Raw genomic sequence first — 25819 nt, 5'->3', positions numbered from 1 at the left:
GATCTTTTTCTCCATAGACAAACCTTTGTAAATGCTGTTGGTGCAGTCCAGTAGTAATGTTTGTGCAGGAGTTTGTGTAGAGATTTTCTGTAAACTTGAACAGGTTTGGTTGCCTGTACAAGGTCAGCTTGTGTTTTCCTTTTGCAAGTCTCATCGTGCATTTTTGATTTTGAGTGTGGATCTGATTGCAAGACATAGCTGGGAGGTATTGCTGTTCTGGCTGCAAGTGAGGGTCAGCTGTCTCCTTGCTTTGGGATAAGCAGTGTTCAAAAGGAGCACCAACCTTTGGCTAAATCTAATGGTTCTTGAAGTCAGTGAGACTTTCTTTACTGGCTTTGACTAACACTGGATGCAGCTTTTTGACAGAGAGGAAGACAATGTGATAGTGCATGGAGTTTGCATGCTCACTTGTGAAACTGCTTAAGACAAACTTTCTTTCTTTCTTATTTTTCTTCTATCACTTCTTTCCACAGGGAAAAGGTTCCCATCCACGTCCTTAGCCCCAAATATACAAAATTACGTGACTGGCACCATGAAGTCTCAGCACGTGTTCTTAATGTCCAGTGATTTTACCCAAGTTGCAAAAGCAAAATAAAAACACTTTCTTCCTTTCTTCTTTTCCATCTGCTTTGCAAAAAAAAAAAAAAAAAAAAGAAAAAAATGAAAAAAAAGAAAAAAGAAAACGTTTCAGTAGCCTTTCTGCAAGAGAAATTCTAGCCTTTTCTATACTTTTCTAACACTTTCCTACTGATGTGTAAAAAATGAGATGAAATGTTTTTGTGCTAATCATTAGTTGACAAAAAAATACATATTTAAAACTTAACAACTTGGGTGGCTGAATCTCCCAGTGTGGGGGAGGAGATGGCTGTTTCAGGTTTTTTTTGTGACTGAAAGAAGTCATTTGCATTGCTGAGTTTGAGTTACTGTAGGCTGTTAGAAAGCAGAAAATTTTGATCAAATGAATAAGAAATTGTGTTACCTTGATTCTGGGGCTGGGGGAAGAAGATGAAGAGGGGATTGTATGCACCTATTTCAAATAATTGTACTTACCAGGAAAAATTGTCTTGGATTTCATTAGATTTTCAGCAGGTCAGTTTCAGAGTGGTTGTAAATGTTTTACAAAGTGCAGCAAGAAGACAGACTGCTTTTAAGCAAAGAAAAGAAAAATTAAAAAAATATTTTCCAATGTTTTGAGTTGAAGTGAAAGCTCAATATAAAGATTCTGCTGCTTAGACTAGTAGTATGTTCATGTTTTGGAAAACTTTAAAAACAATAATTGAGCAGAATGTTGCTGTGTAAGAGCTTCAACACATCTTCTAGCAGGGACAAGATTAGACAGTAGTATTTATTTATTTACAGAGTGAAGCTTATGGGCTTTCTTGTGTTTATGAAAGCTTCACAGCCCTGTGGTTCTCATGTAAAATAATGTATTATAGTAGCTACACATCCATTAATTTATGCATTTTGAAGCTTGGAGAGTATTTTAATAAAAGTTGCTTTTATCTTAGCTCTGTCTGTTTTTCTTTTGAGTCTCTTGGACTCCTTGAATATTCTTCTCTTGCATGGGGCTGACATTTCGTGGCACCTTCACAGGCTGTAGAGAGAGAAACAATTAAATCCCTGATGCATAGTAGAAACATTCTGAATTGTTTAAAACTATCCCAGTATTTTACTTCCTGACCATCTTAAAAATGGGGTACGTGTTTGTGTTGTTGAAATTGACACAAGGTTTGCAGGAATCAATAAAATGGTTGACCCTTGGAGGAGTAAGAATTATATGAAGTAAAGCTCGCTGTCAACTTTTGCAGTGCTTGTTGAACCAGATAACATTTGAGACCTCAAACAAAGGTGATTGTGAAGCACATGTAAAAGCCCAGTTCCTCCCAACTGCTCAGTGAGAACCATTGCAATTGGTTTGGGTTTCTGCAGCTGACCTACATGCTCCTCTGGTGGAATTGGTCCTGTGAACAGATGCTTCTACAGAAGACTTGACAGGGTTGCTTCTCTTTCCTTGCAAAATGTCAGAATTTGAGAGGACCTTTGGAACAATTTTAAGTTTGATTTTCCTTTTCAGATGGTTTATGCTGCTATACAGTACAGCAGTAGCTTATGGTATTTGTCATTTTATCTTTAGGAAAAGACAAACAGAAAATGGAGACTTCAGGTAATAGATAAGTTATCTAGCACTAACAGTCACCAATGTGGATGCCTAACACTGCACAGATTTGCCCTGGTAATGATAGCCCAAGGGATGTCACCTCTTACACACTTTTTAGGTTAACTCCTTAGGGACAGTAAGGGAAAACATTCACTTCAATAATTTCACAAAAGAGTGTTTGGATGAGAAATGCCAATCAGTTTAATTTCCATGCCCATCCATCACGTAACATGGCAGTGAGTACTGTGTTACTAAACCCAAGTGTGTTACTGAGTGCACATACACCACAATATAATAATTTGATTATTGAGTACTGTATATTAAACTGGGAATGTGAAGTAGTGTATTTAAATTGTTCTGCTGGGCTTATATAATTTCTTCATGAACAGAACGAAATGTGAGCATTTCAGAGACCATCAATGCAATGAAAACTGTGAAATGTTGGAAAGGTTATCACTTAGATTTTCTGTAAAGGTTTCTTTTTAAGGGCAAAATGGTTTGACCTTCAGGTATTTTTATGTTCTGGAGATGTCCCTAGGTAATGAGAATATTTTCATGTTATTATTAAACTTACCATTATGTTTCTCTATCTTACCAGCTCTTATCCTTTTGAAGGGTGAGTTGCTGTAGTGAGAAAAAGAATAAACGCTCTCTAAATAATCAAAATAATAGAAGCCTCTGTTTTGAGTAAACATAATAATAGAGTCTATCTTTCAAGGATATGAAAGTAGTTTGAGAGAGACAGCCAAATTATTAGTTTTCTATAAATTCATTGTGAAAACACCACTATTTCCAGAAGTGGTTTATGAATGCATGAAATTAATTTCATTTATTGCTTGAAAGATGTCATCTCTTCTCCCAATATCCCCATTGCACAGATCTTATTGGCATTCAATTTTGGATGTTTTCTTACTGTTCTCAAAAATGGACCACTTTTTCATTTTTATCTGACAAGCATGCCCTGTTTCATGTCTGATTCCCAGCATATGTCTGATCTTTGAAAACATATTATGAGTGTTTTTTATATAAATCAATGAGCTTTAGAGATCTCCTAGATATATCAATGTGGTAATGAAATGGAAACGTCTCTTTCATCAGCAATCTTCAGTAAAATATCCCAATTTATTAATACTCAGCTTTTCTGGCAGGCATTGTCCAAAACAGATGTTCTGTGTGGTTTTCACTATTGTTTATTTCTAAACTGTAACCCACTAGGGATTTTTGTTTGGATAAAATAGATTTTTCTCTGCAGCAGCTGGAAAGATAGGATATAGAAAGAGAAGGCCCTCACTGGAATGTATAGATTGCAGCTTTTAAATCAGTTACTTAAAACTTAGGCAGTGTCTAGCCTTAGTATAAAGTTTATGTGGTTTAGATTATTTATATTTCTGCAGTACCCTATTTCCAAGGTGTTTGTTTTAAATGTTCACTTTTAACCATCTCCTTTTGAGCAACCAGCTCTGGATTTGGTTTTAGCCTTAAATTGTAAAGTCAGTTCATTGTCGTGAGTGATGATTTTCCAGATTTGTAGTTTAGTTGATCCACAGTGACTGGAAAATATTTGTCCTACTCTCAGTCAGTCTTGAAACAATCTGTCATAAAATCATGTATTTACTTTTCTCTCCCCTATGTCATAAAAATATGTAAAGCCTACCTGCAGATCTACGTGATGGAGCAGGAAGCCAGGATACCTGTATTAATATTGATAAAAAATCCATAGTTACCCCGACTTTGGAGATGCCGCCTGCACCAGAATTTCCATCCACACCTTTACCACCTTTGAGGTCTGCTCCCTGGTCATTTTTAAATCTGTTCAATAATTTTCGGCTCTTAAGGGTCCCTATTCTAATAAGATACTTAATTCTGCATACTAACATAAGAAAAAAAAAGGCAGGAATGCCTGCCCCTTTGGCTAATTTAGTCTGCTCAAATGCATTGCTGTGTTTGCTCTCTACCTTGTAGTTCACTTTTTTTTGTGTGTTTTACAGTCTGGCAGGTGCTTTTCTTCAGGTAGTTCTTTAAGAGAACATTTTTTAGATTTTTTTTTTTTGCTATAACAACTGAATCACAGCAAGGATATGAAAAATACTGAGAAATACATAGTGTAATGTTCACAAAACTAACCCCACCAAGAAGTTGTAGCAAAAAGCGTACAAAGCTTTGGTGTGAATCCCACTAGCACTTGTGTCACTTTCAGTATTTTCTAAAGTTGTTTTCTATCACAAAATATAATCCCAAATTAATGTGTTCCATCTTTGTAAATGTCCAATACTACTTGGCCTTCTGAGTTTTAAAGCAGCAAGGACATTGTCAGCCTTCACTGGAAGTGTGATACTCCTTAAGTGTGTTTTGCATCATTTTTTACCTCTCGGTTTTATTTTACTATAGATTTCATGGTCTTTTTGGAGGTTTGGGTTCTTTTTTTCTTCTCAGTTTGCTAACACTTTCACACACATTGTTTCCTCTTCTGCATACTATTTTAATGTGGATTAAAAATCTCTTTCTCTGTGTGTCTTCACTTGGGTTTTTTTTACTGTGAATGGAGTGAAAACAGTGCTAGACCAGAACCTGCAGCTGCTCTTTTGCTGATAGCAGATTCCTGCCCTGGCAGTGTCCCCTCTCCCAGACTTTCTGAACATATTGCTGCTCCTGCGAGGTAAATCATTCACAGGGGTTTTGATTCAGTTTACAATCTGTCCTCTTCTAGCCTGGGTTTGTCTGCCTTGCAGGAGAGAGGGTTGTTTGTCATTCACTTAAAATAAACTTCATTAAGCCGCTGTGACTAGGGATTTTCCTGGAAATGGTAGGAGGGGGAAGGAGAAAAATTAGATAAAAACGAGGAAATTAATGAACAGTCTTGTGGATACTAATTAAAATAAGATGCAATATTTAGTGTGTGTATGCTGTCAGTGGGTGTCCACCATATAACTTGGAGTAACTTTTTAATGGTCTCAACAAGTCAAAAGTGAACATGGATTTAGAAATATAAAAGTAATTTTCTAAAATGTGGGTTATTTAATTTATAGCACAGTGTTGTGCTGTGATGCAATCACAGAAGACTAGGATATGATCTGGCAAATGTCCTGTCACTGGCCCTGGGTAGTTTTACTGGCACTTACCTTGGTGAATTGCTGGTGCTTTGGAGGCAATTTGTGAGTACTAGACAGGAACAGTAATTTTAGGTAGAAGAGAGCAACAGTATTTGGAGGATGATTGATTGTTACTGTTACTGAGGGTCAATAGCATTTTCTCATGGTTTATCTTACATTGTGCCAGAGTTTTTGAGTTCCAGATAGCATGCACAAGCACAAAGTCATAACATGAAACAAAGCTGTTCCTGTAAAAATGAGAATTAAATGAACAGTGCCTGGTCCTGCCAGGCCTTAGACAGACATTCATGGAATACACTGTTGCCTACACCTGTGTGGGCTTTCTGCTGTTGGAAAACTAAGAATAAGACTTGGAACTGACCAGTTTTAAACCTTTAAAGTAGTGTTCTCGGCTAATTGAGAGAAGAGGAAGTCTGACATCCAAATAGAAGTCTATTATGTTGTCTTTTGAGAACATTTTTGTTGTGTGGGAGAAGCAGGTATGTTCATGAGCTAACATGAGCTTAGGATGGAGGCTGATGGGCTGGTGGGATCTTTGATGGTGACATTTGGCTTGAGCCAATACAGTAAAGAAGATTTGGTTGTGATGTTTTCAGCAGCAAATTCTCTTAGATCAACAAAGATGAAAAATACACACAGAAGATATGACAAGACACCTGGTGATTTTATTTTTTAAGCAGAAAACCTGGGATGAAAAAGGCAGTTGAAAAAAGTACTGCTTCAGTAATTGATTTTCATGTCTACCAGTGAAACTTCAGTATGATTACACCTACTTGCCCCATCCATGGATGTGTGCAAGGCCAGGTTGGATGGAGCTCTGGGCAAAGTCTAGTGAAAGCTGTCCCTGCCCACAGCAGGAGGGTTGGAAGTAGCTGACCTTTAAGGTCCCTTCCAATCCAGACTATTTTATGATTCTGCTGAGCTGTAAATGCCTTGCAGATACCACTGCAGCTACTGTGTTCTGAGTACCAAGGAGTCTTGTCTAAATCCTAGCTCTGCCTTTGAATCCAGGCAAAAGAAATTTAAATCTAATCTTACTCAAGACCTATATCTCTAAATGTTGTTGTATGGCAAAATTAACCTAACAAGAGAGTAGCTTTAAAATGCGAAATCTGAAAAGCAGCTATGTTCCAACTATTGGTTCAGGATGAGATCCTAAGTATTTTTATAAATAAAAAGGTAGATGGTAAGAATTTTCTGCTCAAGAAGGGCAGAAATTGGAGCAGCTTCTGCAGAGCTGTCGAGGGAAGGTGTAGCATTGAGTGTGGGAAGGTGAACAATGTGATGATGGTTATTTGATGCAGATGTGTAGTCTGGATTCTCCCCTGAACTGAGAGGTCATCAGTGTAGCAGTTACAGTTGATATTTATATGTTGTTACTGAGCAGATGCTGCTGCTTTAATAATGCTCTTTTGAGTGGAAAATACAGCAAATCTGGTCTTCAAATCCCTTTTTTAGTAAAATGGCAGCTATTGGAAAGCTGTATGGAGCAAGTCATGAGTGCCATGTCAGGCTTTTAGTAAAGCAAAATTGGGCCATCCAAGGGTGAGTAGACTTGCTCTTGCTACTGAAGCCTTGAATTTGTTGTCAAGGACTTGCCTCTATTTTCTGAATGGGCTCCATCTTTTCTTGGCTGAAGCTCTGTAAATTTTATCAGCCACTACTTAACCACCAAGAAGGAGAAAGCTTGCTGTGAAATGTATGGAGGATCTGGATTTGATTTCTAGATTAAAGTTAAGTGAGCTGCTTATAAGGTAGACCTCATAATGCTTTTTTATTGTAGTTTTAGTTCTTTATTGAAAGTCTTAAATAGTTGTATGTCTATATAACCAACTACTGTAAGTTATAGTGTATTATTTATTACTCTATTTCATGTATGTGATGTCCTCCTGTAAGTTTAACAGTAAAATAACAGTAAAATACTTAAGAGCAATGACAGCCTTTCCAGAAAGTTCCAAAAAGTCATCTCAAGAAGTAATCCTGGCAGCATTAGACCATGTAAACCACAGAATCTGGCACTTCCAGAGAAAGTATATAACTAATATTAAACAGATGTGATGCCAGCAGGTCTTTAGATTGTATTTTATAGACATGCCTTTTACAGTCATGCAGATCTACTTTTATATTTTCTTTCAATGGAATTATTCCTGATATAAATATAAAGGCTTAGTAATAAGTAATAATAGGTATTAGTCCTGATTTTTGTTGTGCACTTTCTCATAAGGAGACAGCCAGGAACATTCTCTGCAGAAATTGTAGTTTGGGAGAAGAGGAGGTCTCAGGCTGACTGTACTAAAACTGACAAGAGTTTTTATGGTTGTTTCGGTGTGATGACAAGCAAGAGGAAGCAAAATGCAGGGGAGAAATATTGCTCTCTTGTGGTGAATCTACTTGTCCTTCTTCTTTCTATTATTATATAGAATTTTTGTTTGAGAACCTTTTGGAAGTCTTAGGCAAGTGCACACCTCATCAGCCCTTCAGTTGTTCAGGTTTTAAATTCCAGCAGCCAAGTAGCCTCTGTGTCTGAAGTGTCTTCTCCTGACACTAGGTAGTTTCTTGCATACTGATTGTGCTCTTGTTCAAGTTTATTATCTTTTAAGTAACTACCCAAATAGTTTGGGTTTGTGGTTAAACAAGTGCTCAAGCTTTAGCTGTAAAAATGCCTCCAAAAATTGTTTTCATCATGGTGTGATTCCCAGGGCATGAGTATTTGGTTCCTACAGAATATGCAAGCATTACAGATGCAAGAAAACCAGCTAGAAAGAGTTGGCCATTGCTATTATGTATTTTTAATCAAATGAGAAGTTTCTTCTCTGTATATTGTCTCATTATAAGTACTCATGAAATTAACACCAACTAGGAAGATAACGGTGCCTGCTCCAGATGCAGCAAGCTCTCTGCCGGCGGACGAAGCACCTGCTGTCCCCAAGATGTGTGCAGTGGCCACACAGACCACCGAGTTCCCCCTGCCTGCTCACCCAGCTGGCGGGCTGCCTTCTCCAGCCCTGCCTGTGGGAACAGCCCTCGGGCTGCCTCCTGCCCCTGCCAGGTACATCTGAGCCAGCTGTGTGAGAATGGTGCAGTCAGAAACTGCAGTTTTACACACATTGAATCACAGAGTTTGATTTGGTTTGCAAGGGACCTTAAGGATCATTTAATTCAAATGCTCCTGTTATGGGCAGGGATGCCTCCCACTAGACTAGGTTGCTTGGGGCCCCATCCAGCCTGGAGGTGAACGTTTCCAGGGTTGGGGTGTCCACAGCTTCTCTGGGCAATGTTTTCCAGTGCCTCACCATCCTCATGGTGAAGAATTCCTTCCTAATACCTAGTCTAAGTGTCTCTTTAGGTTTAAAGCCATACAGTTGCACCTGATTCTTTTTTTGATGATGATGCTGTCCAGATGGAGCAGCTCAAGGGTTTCCTGACCCTCATAGTGCTGTAGCAATTTATATAGTAATTAGAAATTCAAGTAGCTTTTAGGCAAAACTTCTAAAGATAATTTAAAAATTAAAGTAGCCTTTTGATCAAGGAGGAAAAGCAGTCATGGGTAGGAGATTGAGTTGGGTTCTGTTGGTGGAAGTTGGTTACGCAAGGAGAATATAGTCACCCTTGCTACAAAATGTTTGTTTTTAAATTATCCAGTAGCCCAAAGTTTTTGGAGGAGAATACAAGCTTTAACTTGTGTAATCATGGGACGACATCCAGAATATAAGTATTTACCAATAGGGAGAGAAAGTGTTTCCCTCAGTAATGAACACTACAGGATACCTGAAAAAAACATACCCGTTTGGTTTGTTTGTTTATGGGTAAGGATAGCTTTAGGAAAAACAAATTAAATTAACTCCTGACCTTTAGTTAGTATTGCCAGAGGTGTAATAAGTGCTTGATTAATGACTTCTCTTCTCTTGCTGCTTTTGGGCAGGCATGAAGCATCTCTGCCTACTTGTGAAACAAATTCTTTCAATAAAATCTCAAGCTTTCAGTCTAAATCATCTGTAAGTCATACAAGGTAAATATTTTAAGGTATATCTACAGCAGGCTTCTAGGTGTAAGCAAGGTATTCAGACACTGGTTTTGCATTTAAATCTGGGTAATGGTATATTGTTCTGTAGGTATTTAGAGTGTTCTGTTCGTCTTTCTAGTTATTTAAAAAAATACACAGCAATTCAGTGGATAATCTTGAAATTTTAAAATAAGAACCCAAGTTAGAGGTTAGAAATTATTCGAGTTATTTAGGACCCTTGGATTTTCACTTTTTGTTTTTTTCTGTTCAAATGCATTTCCACCTGTAAAATAAGTAGACCAAAATAAAAGGGGGTTACACACTGAATTTTGTAAGGGTGGCCCTGCAGAAATTATATCACTAAATATTCCAGTTTTCTATGTTTACTGTTTATTATGAAAAAGAGGACAAGGTGAATAATCTTCATGGCTAATTCTGTCCGCACCATGGAGACTTAAATGGATCCATGTGGAGAGTTCTGGGCCCTGGCTCTGTGGGAATGATCCAGGCATGTGAGGCAGTCTGTGATGAGGAATTTAAAGGCTGACAGGTGCTAAATGCTCACTTGATGAGGGAATAGTTTTATTTGTGGGTGAAATCAAAATTGCTGTTCTCTATATTAGTATTCAAGTCGCTCACACATTGCCTGATGTCTCTGTGAGCTGGAAACTTCCATAACTCTCCAGTGGTTAATGTGGTCTGGTGTTGTACTGTATCTCTGTCAATCTTTCCTACTTTCTCTGTTTTCTCCTGCATTGGCTCAAAGCTTCTGTGCTGCAAAAGTAACACTGGAAGATCCTTCGGGAAATCTGCCGATCCTTGGACCTTCTCCTCCTCCAGCTCTTTCTCCTTTCGAGCAGAGATCAAAAATTAAGAGCATGGCTGCTGCTGCAGTGTCTGCTGCTATTGCTGCCCGGGCCAGGTAGACATCAACTTCAAAAGGAATGTTTTATAGGTTTGGTTTAAGGGGGTTCCAGTTCACACAAGAATAATTGGTCCCTGGCAGGGTTGTGAAATCAATAGGCTGTGTCACAATACTGGGCAAGTCATTAGAATATGTCCAAAGCTCCCATGCCCTATTTATAGCTTAGCTGCTCTGAACTTGGTGAGTAATTCCACCATTCTGTTCCTCATGATACCTGTTTTACAGTTCAGTTAGTAAATTAACTGTAAATAACATTTGTGTTACGTGAGTGACAAAGAATAATCTGTAACTTTGAGGAACTTTTTGGTGCTTGAAAACAATAGCTTGCTGAGTTCCATCTAAATCTTTACTGCATTGCTTTTTATAAAGGCTTGCTTAGAGCAAACATTTTGACAAGTTTTTCGATCATCCATTCATATCGGTAAAATACTTTTTAATAGGCAATAATACCCATATTTTGGTATTTCTAAATTAGATAGATGCTCTAAGATGCTAATAAATTATGTGCTTTAGAAAGCATAAACAAAATCAGAAAACTTAGAAAGATGAAAACATTTTCTCATTTTTTAAAATTTTACTTTATTAATGGTAAAAATATACAAAGAACACACTTCTCACACCTTAGTGGGTTTTCTTATGCCTCCCCTGAATTGCGTAGCCTCCACTTTGTGGGCTGCCTGTTTAGACACAATTCCTGCATCGCTTTTCCTGGATTCATTTTCTCCAGATAGGCTTTTCATAAGGGCTTTTGGGTTGCCTGTGGTCCCAGCCCTCCCGAACTTCATGTGGTCACCTCCTTTGTTTGTGGGGTCTTTTTACGCACCTGCTAGACTGCAGGAGCCTAGTGCCTACTGCTCGCTGCTGGATGCGCTGCTCGTCACGCCTGTCGCAAAGCCTGCCCCGCCGGCCAGCGCGCCCTCCAGGAAGTCCACAGGTGCTCTGGAGTTGCCAAAGAGCAAGAGGTATTGTCCAGGTGTGGTGTGTGGTTGGCACTTAGGGCTCACAGGGAGCTGGCTACTCCTTCAGAGCACATTTCTGTTGTCTGCATGCTTGTGCCTGTCCTGGTCTTTGACATGAGGTTACCAGCTCCAAACCCTGCTGCTTTCATCTCTGTGCACCCTGGACCTGCTGGTGGTGTTTGTGCAAGTCCACCATACTAAAGCAGAGGTTTCCTTTCCTCACTGGCTTCAAGTGCCCTCTAAATGCATGGTGATGCTTGTGTTGTGTCAGGAGCCTCTGAGAGAGGCAGTATCATCCTACAGAAGCAGCCAGAGAAGAACAAGAGATCCTGGCTTGAAGCTTCTGTGTGGGTGAATTATTTGCCACAGTTCCTTGAGCAACTGAGCGTCACGTTAGTTTATTTTTTTAAAGCTCACTTTGAATGTATGAAATCAAATAACTGGCATGCAGGCCAGCAAGTGACTGTTTTAAAAATTATTTGCTGTCTAGGCTCTTTGTTCCAGTGCTGATTCTGTTCAGTGCACAGGACTGTTTGTTCTCCTTTCCTGACCACAGCAATGTTAGTGCTTGCTTCAGCAGAAAGCTCATTTTATGACTTCAGCTGCACAGGCAGGAGTCTGCTTGGTTATTTTACAGGGCAGCATGTGTTAAATTGTGCTAAGGAAGAAATAATCTGTGCATTTTCTTGTACCTATTTATATTTTCACAAGAGTTGGACCCTTCTAGAGATAACACTCAACTATAAGTAGAGCTGAGATCCACTTGATGTAGGAACTCGTGTTGAGTAACAAGTATTAGTTCTTTTTCTTCTCTTTCATGTAGTAGTTTCTAAGACACAAAACTAACTTTATTTGTATCAAAATTTCTAATTTGTAGCATATCCACTTAAAAAAGATTAAAAAAGGAACATCATTGACAGAATTGTGGTGATATAATACAACTTAAAATACCAATTTTATTTTTGCCACTGAGTGATTACTAGAAAACCGTTTATGTACACATTGAAAGAGAAAACCTCTTGAGGAGTTCTGATACCTGTCTGTGCACTACAGGTGAAGCCCAGGCTATGTCATCAGCAAGACTCTATCCTTTAGCTGTGGTGTTTGTTTGGTCATACTTTAGTACAGTGAAAACAAATTCTCTGACTTCTCTTTTCTTTTTTCCTTCACTCACTAATGTGCATTGTTTATGGCAAGTGAAAATAGGTTATTACATTAATGGAAACTTTCTCCTTCCTGAATCTGTAACTGGCTTTCTGTTTGTCCATTGTTTTCTCACTGTATGGGGGAAGCTCTCCTGGTGCTGAAGATTTATTTTTGGAGATGCATTCGGTGTTGGGATTCCCAGAGTGTCTCCATTCAGCTGCTGTCCCTTACAAGTACATGGGGCTGTGTGTTGGAAAAGGCAGGAAACAATGGAGAACTGGTTTCATTCTTCCACAGCTGAGGTCCAGTTTTGGAGGAGCTTAATCTGTTTTTCTCTTCCATCTGACAGAGCTGGAGAGAGATGTGCCAGGGAGTCAGAAGGTACACTGGGAGTGCAGAGACCATATAAGCCTGTCCAAAAGACTATTTCAGTATTGGATATATATCAAGATTGAGGTTGAACGGCTTGAAATAAACATGCATGGATTTTTAGGGGGTTTGAAAGGTAACCTTTAAACTTGTGGAAAGTGAATTTTATCTTAAGCTGTTGTAGTAGCCAGGTTATCCTGGTTGTTCAGGTTGCTGCAACAAGGCTGTGGCATAAGGTGCTAAAGGAAGATGATCATTTCCAGGCTGTTAGGGACATCCCAAACAGGATATGACCTAAAATCTGGGACACGTGATATAGTAGTACATTTAGTCTGAGAACACTCTGCACAAAACTGCATTTTAAAAAGGATTTTTGCAGGAATAGCCAGTGTTGTCCTGAAGATCGCATAGAACAAATGAAGGTAATGATTTCTGGTTCCCATGTTGACATCCTTATTCCTGAGCTGCTGCACTGGTAAGGAAGGAGAGGTTACCAGTAGATGGAGCTGAAGAAATGAAACTTTGTGCTGTCTTGTCCTGTTGAATAAAGGACCACAGCCTTTGCTGTATGACTTGAGAAACATGTAGGAAAAGAAGATAAATGTTGTGTCAGCAACTACATATTGTTACTGAATTTCAGCAAAGATCAAGCAAAACTAATCAATTATGTCAGGAAAAAAATAGTAGATTTGAGAGAAATGTACCCATTGAGTGTGAAGCTAGGTATTAAAATGTCTTTGCATTAAAATCCATCTAGTGACATACTGTGATATGTAAATGTATGTAATGCTGAAAAGTTGTTTTAAATGGCAGCTCACTTTATTCCACAATAAAATAGTTGATAAGAAAGGAGAGCTGAAATCTTATGTCCCATAACTAAAGGGACAAGTATACAATAGAATGCAGTACACTAACTGGTTCAGATAGAACTAGGGCTGTTAGGCTCAACCAAGAAAGCCAAGTAATAAACTGCTTTGGAGTTCTCTGGCTCTTTAATATCTTTCATACCTTCAATGAAAAGGTAATGCATCTCATTTACCAAGGTAGCTTAGGCTTCTTTGCATTATCTCTGGGGACAGACTCAGGAAGGTTATAGCTATAACAAAAGCAGGGTGTTGATTCTCTTCTGCAGTAAGGTTCCTCCAGATATATTTCCCTTTATCCCTCTCACTTCACTGTCTCTGCTCCAAAAAGCTGGCTGTCTTAAACTGTTCTGTACTGGGTTGCTGCCAGAGTGCTTGACCTTTTTCTGGCTTAGTAACTGCCCTGAAGTGGTGGTGAGCATCCACACGTTTTCTTCCCCGCCAGACTCCTCTGTAATGGGATTTTTTGGGGGTGTGTAACAGCTATGCAGTCTTGCACTAAGCTGAGTGTTTCATCCTAATGGCAACAGGGATGGCCTTGAGTTTATGGGGCTTGCATGTTTTCTAACAAACGACACATATGCAGCACAGGAAATGATGTATTTAATGTCTTGCATGACCAAGAATTAGAGCTCTGCCTTAAAATTAAATCTCAAGGCAGAAACACTGGGAAATTTTGGGAAACACTAGCAAGAATGGGTGTTGACAGCCCTTTTGTTTTTGGCATGGCTTTTTGTTTATCTTCCTGATACTTTGCTACATTCAATTCCTTTAAAAAATGGTAATCACACCTTGTGAGATGAGCCCTGATGTTAACTCTGAGAGCATATATACTCTGAAAGGTGCTTTGAGTTATTTCTGCATATAGAGCACTGCTTACAAAGGGGTTATATACTCCCTCCCTGTAATGTGATACAGAAATACCTCCACCCAGATGATTTTCTCTGCTCTTTCTTTCTATTACTTTATTTTGTTTTTCTTCTTTCTAGCAAGATACTGGAGCACTGTCAGGTTAATACGAAATATAAACACTGGGCTTGTAGTAGGGATAAGGTCAGCACTTAGTGCTTCTTGGCTTCTGTTTCTCTATTGTTACACCAGAAAACCCTTGCAAAAAGCCATCTGTATTTCCCTTGTTCATGGAGTTTTGTTGTCATTTTCATACCTGCCTTTTTCTGGTTTCCTATATGTTTTTTCAGCTATTGTGTATTTTGATACCGGACAAAATGTAGCACATGACTTGTTTGACAAACAAATGAGACCTGAGATCCAGGTCACAGAATTCCTGGCTATCTGGAGAAAGATGTCCCTTAGATACTACCTGGCCTGTCCTGTCAGCAGATTTCCTGACACCACAGGAGACCTGTGCCCTACTTCCACAGTTGTTCTGGACAGCAGAGCAAGTTAGTTTAACAAAATACTTAAACCATCATTTATAGCCACAGAACTATTGGTAAAATACTGATGTACCAGACTGAGCTCTGGCTCAACTACTTGTTTTTACAGATGGATAGCCACTATCTTGGGTTTGCGTGAGGAGAAGGTCCAGCCAAATCCCTTCAGTCTGGTTGAGAAAGTCCAAGTAACTTGGCCCTTATTATCACCTTACTGCTCTTAGAAGTTACATGACAGCAAGCTCAATTCCTTTTCAGTTATTTAGTAGGTCCTCCTTTGGCTGATAATATCATCTCCATTATTAGCTTCTTTAAAGTTTGTGTGAAGAAATTCTGGACAGCATTGAATAGGAATTGCCGTGGAAGGATGGAGGGAGGTTTAGGCATTTATAACTCCAGATCATGTGTTTTTCTTCTTTTTTTTTTTTTTTTTTTTTTTTTTTTTTTTTTTTTTTTTTGTTTTCTTGGGTTTCTGTTGGTTGGCTTTTTGGGGTGTTTTTGGTTTATTGGGATTTTGGCTGGTTTTCGCTGGTTGGTTTTTTGTGAGTTTGGGGTTTTTCAGGGAGGAAGAAGCATCAAAACCTCTAAATATGCTCAAAAGGAGTTTCTAGTGCAAATTTCTTAAAATGCCTCTAAAATGCATTCAGCCTGGTCTCTGAAAAACTGGTGCTTATATCAAGTGTGACTTGGACCCACTTCCTCCATCATAGGAGGAAAAATTACTACTCGCTTTTTCTGGTTTTTTTTTCCCCACAATTTCCACGGTGCTTTTGTTCACCAGGAGACTGGGTAAGTCTGAGGAGCCTTTTGTGAGCTCTGAATAAAGTTTGCACTGGCACTGGAGCCTTGTGTGTCCTCCTCAAGCCTCCTGGCTGGTTCCCCAGGAATTTGTTTGTTTTCCATACACACACCTGATTTGATAAAATAAGACTGCACTGTGTGGTAGGAGCTGTTCTCCATGGAATTTCAGGCGTGTCTGTTAAGTACAAGCTAGCATATGTAAAAAATAGAGAGGTGTCTTTGGCTTGCTTCTTTGCCAGACATTTTTCTTGGGCTGTTTTTGCAATCTGTTTCCCTTGCAACCCACTTCCAGAATTATTTTGATTAGTCTTCCCATAGCTTATTAATCTAAATTCTCATGGGTTTTCAGGACACAAGACTGAGTCTGACAGACTCATGTTTCACTATTCCTTGGTTCTTGTAGTGTTAAAACCCCTTGCCCAAAGGTTGACAGCAGAGCATTCACGGCTTGCAGGAAATGTTAGCTTGCAGGGATGAGCCTCGTGTTTGCCTTAGTTTTTATCTTGGAAAACGTCGATTTTTGCTGTAAGTATTCATCAGGTGGAGAAGGAGGAGTTTAAGAGTTATGGAACATAGTGGAAATGTTAATGCTGGAGGCAGAAGGTAGGTGTGTCATTAATAATATACAAGTGTTCTGACATTAAAATGTTCTTGACCTGAAGCTGACCTGTGAGAGTCAGCTGGGAAGTCTGAGAAAGTGTTCACACAGAGCTTGGTAAATACATTATGTTTATCATCCTCCCTCAGCTTCCCAGTGACAACACTGAAAAGCAGGTGGGAACTCTCTTCTAAAATATATTTATTTTCTTAAATTTCAGTATATTTTTTTCTCTTCAAATCCTATATTTTCTAGATGGTGAAACTTGGGTCATCATTGTACAATATCTTAGTGAGTCGCAAATTACTAGTGGGGCAAATTGTGGGCATTGTACAGCCACTTGTAGAAAATAAGTGTGCTTCTGGAAAGATCCATGACTGTATTTGTAAAGCTGGATAACAGTAACTAGAGTTTGAGTGTTTCTCAGTGTGGAAAAACATGGAGTAAAGTGTTGAGGAGTTAACTTTGCAGCATGAATTTCAAGTTCAGTTTAAAAGGTTGAACCTCATGAGGGAGACATTGCTGAGGGTGCAATGCATCTTTGAAAATGAGACATAGATAAATCTTTCTGCAGAGAACATTGCATGTGCACTCACAGCCACCTGATTGGAGGCTGCAATTCCAGAGAAATGGTGCATTATTTCATTTAGGCAGCCATGGGTGGGCACTGTCACACAGTGGAGACTTGCCAAGCTGCAGTAGCAGTCTGCCGGTAAACTTAACAGGCTGAGCTAGTGGCTTGAGTTTATACAATTTTTGCTTTGAAGAATCAGAGATGCAATACAAAGGGTGTCCAAGACCTTTCAGAAGTTTTGCCCTGAGGCCAGTAACATCCTCTCTGTCAGAGTGATGGCTTCAGGCTTGTCCCTTGAGAAGATTCTTCCTTGAGGCTCCTGGCACAAAAAACTTCCAGAGGTGATAAAAAACATCAGAAGTAGCTTATACCTGGGTCTATAATTGTCTTTTAGTTTGGGATCATTAGGGTTTCACCTTATTTCTGAATGAAAGCCTGAATGTCTCCAACATTCTGTTTCTTCAGGAACTGCCATGCCACGTCATTCATGAACCTTAGAATTTGATCACAAAAATGGCAACAGTGGAGTTTCCAATCAGCGTTGCAATGCGCCTTGTGGGCTTCCCTCAAGGGAACAATTTATTAATTGTAATTAGTGGCTGCTTGCACTCCATGTGGATTGTGATTGAGTTCCCTTCCTTGCCATCTTCTCCCTGGAGGGAACCATTTCTGCTTGTCTGAAATCCATTTTTGCTTGTTGAGTAGCCTCTGCTTGTAAAAGATAGCTGCTGAGTCAGTGGGATTTTTTTATTTCTGACTGCTGATTTGTATTATTTATGACTTATATATTCCAGGCAAAGGCAGTGAAGAGGTGCTAGACTTGAAAAGTTATTTGACAAGCAGTAATGAGCCTCTTGGATGGAGAAGGAGGAAACTTTCTTTTTTTAGCATCAACAGTGCTAACAAGGAATTCTTAAAGTTGCAGTGGGGCTCTGGCCTGGATTGGGTTTGATGGGTTACATGTCAAATATATTCAACAGTACAGAAGGATGTTTCTGTAACAATGAAATTGCAGACATGCACTTTTTTCATTGTGGAAGCCAATCTTAAACTACCTTGTCATTTTCAACCACTGCTGCTACTTCACATCAGAGGGTGCTTACCTATTTTTTTTCTTTCAATCTGTATTAACACTTTTATGCCCTGTATCTCCACTGCCTCAAAATCTGCCTGTAATAAAGACTTGGAACATGAGTCTCAAAGGAGTATAACGTGCACCTTCAATGCCTCCATTTGAGCTACACAAATGCCTTTAAATATCTTTTCAGCATTTGAAGATAATGGAATGCAAGGTCTCAGTTTGTGCTTCTCTGGGCACACTGCACACAGTAAATCCACCAGTGCTGGCTACCAAAGCCTGCAATTGCCATAGTTGTTACTCATTAAACTGAGCATTCTGGTTTATTCTCCAAACTGGGAATGACTTTTTTTATCCCTTACCTGGAAGAAGATTCTAAACACATGAATTATTACCCTGTAAATCTGGAGATGACAAAAAAAAAAAATCAAGGTTATGAACCTTTGTTTTGGCCTCATGGTGTGTTCAAGTTGTTGCATGTCATACAGGCAAGGTAATACTGTGCATGTGCAACACTTGTAAAGTAAAAATAGCTCATGGATTTTTACTTTACAAACTTGGCACAGTCTGTAATTCTGGGAATGACCCTGGTGAAAATACACATGGTGCACATGTGCTGAAAATTTGTTTTTCTTCAATAGAAGAAAGAATACAAGGCTTCTAGTGTGTTACCAGTGGGTTTCTAAATTGTGCAAAATATGTTTTTGAAATGGTATTTCATGTATGTATTTGGCTGTATTTCACAATGTTAATTTCCTGGTTTTGATGTACATTTGTTTTGTAAATTATCTTCATTAGTAATTACTCCTCTACTTTGACTGTTTTAAATTATTTATTTTCAGCTGCCCAAAGGCAAGTGAGAAATGTAAAATGTTCTTGCTATCAGTGTAATTAGTGGCTGCTTGCACTCCATGTGGATTGTGATTGAGTTCAGTTTTTATCATGTGTGTTTTTAAAGAGCTGAAAGAGTTCTGCCAACCCTTAAAGTATAAAAGCAGCTGTAAAGTGCTCTAAAGAGGCAATATAAAATATCATGCATGTTGTTTAATGACCAAAGAAACTTACAACTCTTTTAAAATGAAAATTGTGAAGGGGTTTAGTTGACTCTGTTGACTTTTGGCAGACCTTACTCAAATGTCCAGTTCTTAGAAAGCAGCTTCAGGGTGTAACTGCCACAGCATTGTTGGTGATGACAGATAGTGGGTGCTGCATTGTTGCCCTGGGGTGAGGGAATGCCACTCCACATCTCCATTTCACAAGTTCTCCTGTTCTAGCAAGAGGCATTTATTTACTCTTCCCTGGTTTCTGAACAGTGATTCCCTGGAAGCTGCCCAGCCTGCCCCGGTGAGGAGCGTCCCTGCCTGCCAGGACAGCGTGGATGTGAGACCTGCTCCTGCCAACTCCTCACCTGCCCCAGCCCTCAAGCCTGTGGCACCCCTGGGTTCTGCCAAGGGCTGGCAGCCTCCAAGCCAAGCAGGTAACTCCCAGACAGGCTTTTCTTGCTCACCTAAAGGCCTTTGGGTGCCTCAGGAAAACAAACTTCACCTTGGGCGTAAAAACAACAGGCTTCCAATGGCTGTTTTGGGTTTTGAGAACAGGCCAGTCTGCTGGGAAAAGAGAAGAAAAACCAATTCAGCCATTTTAGTAAACCCTTTGTAAGTAGCCTCATAGATGCCATTAATTTCACAAACAAAATCAGTTGCCTCACACCTCTATTAAAGGCGTTTATACCAACCAGTTATATGTATATACACCCCACAGTTTCATCTTGGTGCTTCCCATGTGACTGTAGATTCAAGCATATCCCATGCTATTCCAGGTGGGAATATTGACATATGTCAATATTATCCATATACATGTGTTTTCCAAGTGATCTTTTCAGAAGTACTAGTTAGTTTTAAAAAAGATAAAGAAGGCTGAAGCACGAGAATATTTATGTATTTGACATCTGTAGGTTTTATTTGAGCAGGGTGCCAGATTATTACGTAGGTTTGGATTGCAGAGATGTGTGTAGAAGTTCTTACAAGGACAATTCACATAGCTTCTACCTTTGAATGAACTTTAGTGATTTCTAAACCTTTGAACCCACACTGGAATGTGTTATATCTGCAAAGCATTCTGTTTTCTTTCTGAGCACTCCTATGTTATTAGATGATACAGTGTTTATGTGCAACTGTGTACTGAGGTTTTCATAGTATTACATCCGGTATTTACTTGGGGTAATTTTTTAAGCTGAATCAGTCTTTGGTGCTGAATTAAACTTGTGTAGTAATTTCAAAGGATCTGGGAATCTGTATTATTAATTAGGCTTTAGATTCAGATTTTTCTTGCTAATATGAGAGGAGTAGTCTTGATTGTCTTTCTGACAGGATCAATTATGCTAAATAGCTGTGTTTGTTTGGTTTTGTTCTATGTAAGGGTTTTCCTTCTTTTGAAGTATATCCAGTCCCAAAATGGAATCATAGAAGCCCTGGCATGAAAATAAAGAAAAAAAATACAGTGTTAATGCTTCATGTTTTATAATGGCTTTGGCACTTCTGATTGAATGCTGTGGTTGGTAGCAAGTTGTTGTATTTTGGTTGGGCTGTGCAGTTCTGTAGGAAGCCTCAAGATGGCAATGCATTGTCATTGCTGTACTTTCCTGGCAAATAGTGACTCTGCTAATGAGGGCAAGGTAAAGACTTCTTAAAATTTACATCAGTTTCATTCTAGCATTGTTTTACTTCTCTGAGTTAGCTAGCATTAGAAGGGAAAAAAACCTCAAAATGAACAGGAACAACAGAAGCCACAAGACTTTTTAAAGTTACCTTTTTGGTAGCATGTGTGCTTAAGGCAAGCTTTTGTGGGCATGCCATAATCCTGCATTTTTCTAAGTGACTGTTTGTACTTCACAGTTGATATAACTTTGTCTCACCAAGTGATGAATTATTTAACTTGCATAGAAACCACCCATGATTTTGGAGTTTCTGTAGTACCACGCTCATTTTTAGTATGTTGGTAGGTGTTGCACTGCTACATCCTACTAGCGTGCCCTAGTATTAATAGGAGTCAAATGTTCAACATAGCCTTTTTTTAAGATGTTTATGAACAAGAGAGTTTTAAAGATATTTCTGAAAGTACACTTGATTCTGTAGTGGTCTGGAAATCTATGCCTATGCTCTTGCATAATGTGATTTTTTTTTTTTTTTTCATCAGAGATACAGAGTTAGGCAAGTGAGAGGGAAAGCCAGGTGGAAAATTTTTGATTGTTATGTTCCAGAACAGCTTAAAGAAAATTTAGAAACTTCATACTGGTAGAGAAGCTGGTGGGAAGAAACAATCATGAGGATGTCAGCTTTGTGCTGTCTTGATGAAGTGTTCTGAGATGCAATGCTTAAGTTCCAAAGAAGCAAAGCTGTTACCTCTCCCAGAAAATATTGGGGGAGCCAGAAATAAAAGCTATAGGAGAAAGAGGCATTGAAGACTCAGAGTTCCCTAAAACTGGAAAGGTACAGGGAAGATAATGCAGCCGTGTGAACAGCAACTGCCCAGGAATTAAGAGGGTGGGATGAGTACGATGTCCCAGATGCCAGAGGAGCTTCAGTTCACATTTGCACCTTAGAAACACAGAGAGTCGCCAACTGCCATGGGAAGCCAGTCTGTGCTTGTCCCCTGTAGGTGCAACAGCAGTCAGACAGGTAAAACTGTTTCAATAATTGAGTGTTTTGATACAATTAGTCAGATGTTGAAAAAAAAGAAAGGCTAAGTGTTTCAGAGAATGCTTGGACTTCAGTTCTGCGGTTTCTTTGCAGTCTGTGAGCATAACGTTTTCCTTAAAGTAAAATTTCCAGTGCTCCACAGGCCAAACAAAATTTGGCTTCATAGGCCATAAGCCGAAAAAAATTTTAGACTAAAAAAGTCCTTTGATTTCATAGCTGAAGTCTACCTTAGGAAATAATTAGAAGGAAGATACAATCTTATGTCAATGTATAGTGGTATGCTATTAATAGCAGAAATGTATTGGGAGCACAGTTTTGTGGCTCTGATACCACTCACCCTTCTAATGAATATTGTTTCTAACACCAAGTTGTTTCCAAAGCAAAACAGGCATGTCATAGGATTTTGTTTGTGCCTGGGGAAGCTGTAAGATGCTGATTGATGATGTGGCATGAAGATTACCAGTGATTTTATTAAGTTGTCTGACTTCAGAGGTCTGTCATTTGGATAGACAGCATCTTTTCAATTATTAGTTGAAAAGATCTCTTTCTTGGATAGACCAGAGAATACCTTTTTTTTTTTTTTTTTTAGCATCACTGTAGGGGTTTGAGGTGATTTGTTGATTGTTGTTGGTTTTTCTTTTTTGAGATTGTGCAGAGATGTCTGAATTTTGTTGTGAGATATGAGCTATTTCATGACCTGATGGTTCAAAGTTGAATGGCTGAGATAGTGAACCTGGAGATGCTTCAGGGACTGAGTTTCTCTACAGAAGTCTCATGATCCAAGTGGATCTCACGATGATAGCACCTTTGGGCCTGAATTATCCTCATTGGCTGTGGGGAGCAGTCATGAGTGCTACTATGCTAGTTGTCCACTATGCTGGTTACAGAGGTTTTATTTCTCTTTGGAACAAAATCCTAATGTTATGGGATTCCTCAGTGATTTACTAGAGGAAAAGAGAGGTGGCTGCCTCATGCTTTCTTTTAAGGCACGGGTAAGAAGCTCAATAATCTCCAATTTTTTTTCTATTGTTGAAACAAGTAAAAACATACTGTTACTGTATGTTATATGTGCAGACTGGAATTTAGAATAGTTCTCACTTCATTTTTCTTGAGCTTCATTATGAAGCTCTACTCACCTACCAGAGGCAGAAGATTTTTACAAGATTGTTTTAAATTGCAAAATGATATAACCCAGAGCATCCTGGCTACATTGCAGTGAGCTATTCTATATTTGATAACTATGACTCTACACTTACATAGCATGGTTCACCCCCAAGGAACCCCAAAGCCCTTTCTAGTCCTGGGCAAGGACACAGTGCATGCCCAGGAATGGCTTTCACTCACCAGTGCCATGCAGCCACCTCGTGGGTGACAGATGACAGCTGCTTGTCAGCGTGCAGTGACATTCCACGGCAACTTGAAAGGAAGTGAATAGCACCGTGGCAAATTGAGGACAATCTCAGAAGGTGTAATTGCCTGCTAAGCACAGCTACACCAGCTGGAGTCAGTCCAGGAGACAAACTGTTCTCAGGGAGAGTGCAGCAGGATCGGTGATGGTCAGAAGCAGTCAGGACTTCCAGTGTTACATTTCTCACATGAAATTGCCTTCTCTTACCTGACATTTTCCAAATTTGTTGCTGGGGGGTGACCTGCTGATGCATGGGGACCGCAGGGGCTGTGTGCCAGGCACAGCACTGCCAGTCCCACACCCTGCCTTCCAGTACAGCATCCCGCTGGCTCGCTGGGGTCCCATGGGATGGCAGGGGCCTGTGGGGAGCTGTTATACAGCTGGTGGCCAGAAAGGCTGGTTTGCTTCTTGGAAAGGGGAGTTTCACTGCAGTCGATGCCCTTTGTTCCTCCTGGGCCTTGCAGCTGAGTTAGAAGAATGGGATGGGAAAGGTTTGTGGTAGAAGGGTTCAAAGCTGATGTTTTAAGTGACCCTTTCCTCAGATGTGCCAGTTCCCTTATTCCCAGGGTCTCTCTCAGCCTGGTATCACTGGGATATATAATCCCCTTCCAGCAGAGCTGCTAGGGAATGTCAGCATATTTTGCAATATGCACAACTGTCAGTTGCCTAATCCTGAGCAAGCACATGTGTTAAGCACATGATCCCTTCAGCAGAGGGAACACACTTAGAAACTGGCTGCAAGCACATAAAAAGCACTCCCTAGAAAACTTTGTATTAAAAATTCTGCTATTTCCTTGAAGTTGTTTTTGTGTACTTGGTAGCCTTGAATTTACCTCCTCTGGAGTTATCTATAGCTTTCTTTCTGCCTTTTCTTTTTTTATATTCCATTCTCACAATAATATGAAAATTTTAAAAGAAAAGAAAATACAAGCCTGTTCCTAGGCGTGACTTGACATCGTGGTCTATTGGCAGTTTGAGTCTTTGTTTCCTTCCTTGCTACTTATTCTGCTACTTATTTATGTAGACAAAATGGGATAAAAATTATATATCAAACTGTGGAGTTTGGCCATCAGGCAAACAGTATGGAGCTGTGGAGAGGGAGGAAGGCACCAAGATACATTGTGCTTCACAAAATGCTTGTACTGCCAGTAAGTCCTTAAGGAATTAAGTACCATAGAGGGATGGACTGCAGCAGTTTTCCTCCTTGTCTCTTTTGTTTTTCTGTGTTTCATTTGTAATTGCACCAGCCTTTATGTCAATTTTGTTGATCTTACAAGCTATACAGGCTGGGTAAGTTAAGTTGATAGCTTTGGGAATACTTCTGCATGGAAAAAGCAACCATCACAGTGATCATCAAGTTCTGCAATTTTGTTTTTAGGACCCTCTCATAATAATTTATTTCCTCTGTAGAAGATGAATTTTAAAGCAGGACTAATTGTAGGAGCTTATGGAGCTACTTGCCCATTGAGGGCCAAGGTCTGAATATGGGGAAGAAACTGGGTTATCACTGCTAGTCGTTAAGACAAATTCTTACACTGTTGGTATGGCCTCTGTTAAAAATAGGTCCCAAAACTGTTCCACCATTTTTCTCCAAAAAAGATTGCAAAAGGTTGCTGCTCCATGATGTAGTCACCATTCATGAAAGCAGAAAGTCTTCTCCATAAAAATGTTATGATTGACAGGTCAAAATACAAAACCTTTCTGATCCTGGTTTATAGACTGTAATTAATTTTTCATCTAATCTAGATTATTATATCATCATGTGACAGCAAACCACAAGAGTTTGTTCTTACAAGTTAATTAATGTGAAGTCGCTTAGCCAAGCAAAACCCATTGTGAAACCAGAGTAATTTATAAATGTTAACCTTAACTTGATGGCAGTATGAAATTTTAACTCCTGTAGAGTTAGTGAAAAAATTAGTGTATTTCTAAAACTTGAATGTTGATCTTTAAGAAGGGGCAGATCATAGTAATGGTGCAGAAATGTACCACCTGCTTTTCAGAGACAGAATGACCTGCTGTACTTCAGTACAAGATCTGCTGAATAGAAACTCAGTTTTTCTGTTACAAACATGACCTTTGACAATTTTCCTATGTTTTGGTTTTTCCAAATTCATGTGCTATTGAATTATTTGCAGTACTTGGACAGATGCATATTTCTTTGTGTTCCTTTAAACAGAGATGCAGAGATTTTTTGGCTCTATGCTTATTTCACACACATCAAGTGGGAACATTCACTGACTTCCAAAATTCCATGTTCATTGTCTTTGATTTGTTAAAAAGTAACTTCTTGTCACAGACTGTCTGACTCACCAGATCAGTTCCTCTCCATTAGCTATCACCAGCTCAGAGCAGTGGTGTGTCCTGTTCAGATGCACAGGTGTAGGGCACCCAAGAATTATACCTAATATTTGTTCAGCAAATGAAAAGCCAGAATTCCTCTGGTAAATGCAGTTATTGGAATTCAGTGTTAAACATCAGCTTCATTAAACTGACAGATAATTTACATGAGACTGGACAGACATGCTCTCTGCAGGCATCGCCAAGCTGTCGAGTTCAAGAGAGGAACTAAAAGCAAGGGGGGTAAAATCTTATCTGCAGAAAGCTACCAAATGGGTTTCCATACTGTCACTGCAGAAAAATGCAACACTGTAGTACAGGACTTGGTTTTCTCTTTCTTCTTGAGTCGCTTTTTCGATAAAAGCAACGCCAGTTGTGCCAAATTTGTGACGGTA

At 39.3% G+C, this 25819-nt stretch overlaps 1 protein-coding gene across 3 annotated transcripts in view; it reads left to right on the top strand.

Moving 5' to 3' along the window:
- PDLIM5 (PDZ and LIM domain 5) overlaps positions 1-25819 on the top strand; it is a 125814-nt gene that overhangs the window by 78100 nt on the left and 21895 nt on the right. For 2 of the 3 annotated variants that reach the window (XM_058024403.1, XM_058024402.1), the window contains exon 9: positions 19292-19455. In XM_058024403.1, the coding sequence (XP_057880386.1) occupies positions 19292-19455 (164 nt within the window). Of the gene's footprint in view, positions 1-473; positions 1504-19291; positions 19456-25819 lie in introns of those variants that run through there. The other variant, XM_058024404.1, reaches the window with a different exon arrangement.

Source organism: Melospiza georgiana, chromosome 5 (assembly GCF_028018845.1).
Source record: "Melospiza georgiana isolate bMelGeo1 chromosome 5, bMelGeo1.pri, whole genome shotgun sequence".
NCBI lineage: Eukaryota > Metazoa > Chordata > Aves > Passeriformes > Passerellidae > Melospiza > Melospiza georgiana.
This window is presented reverse-complemented; position numbering and strand designations above follow the sequence as displayed.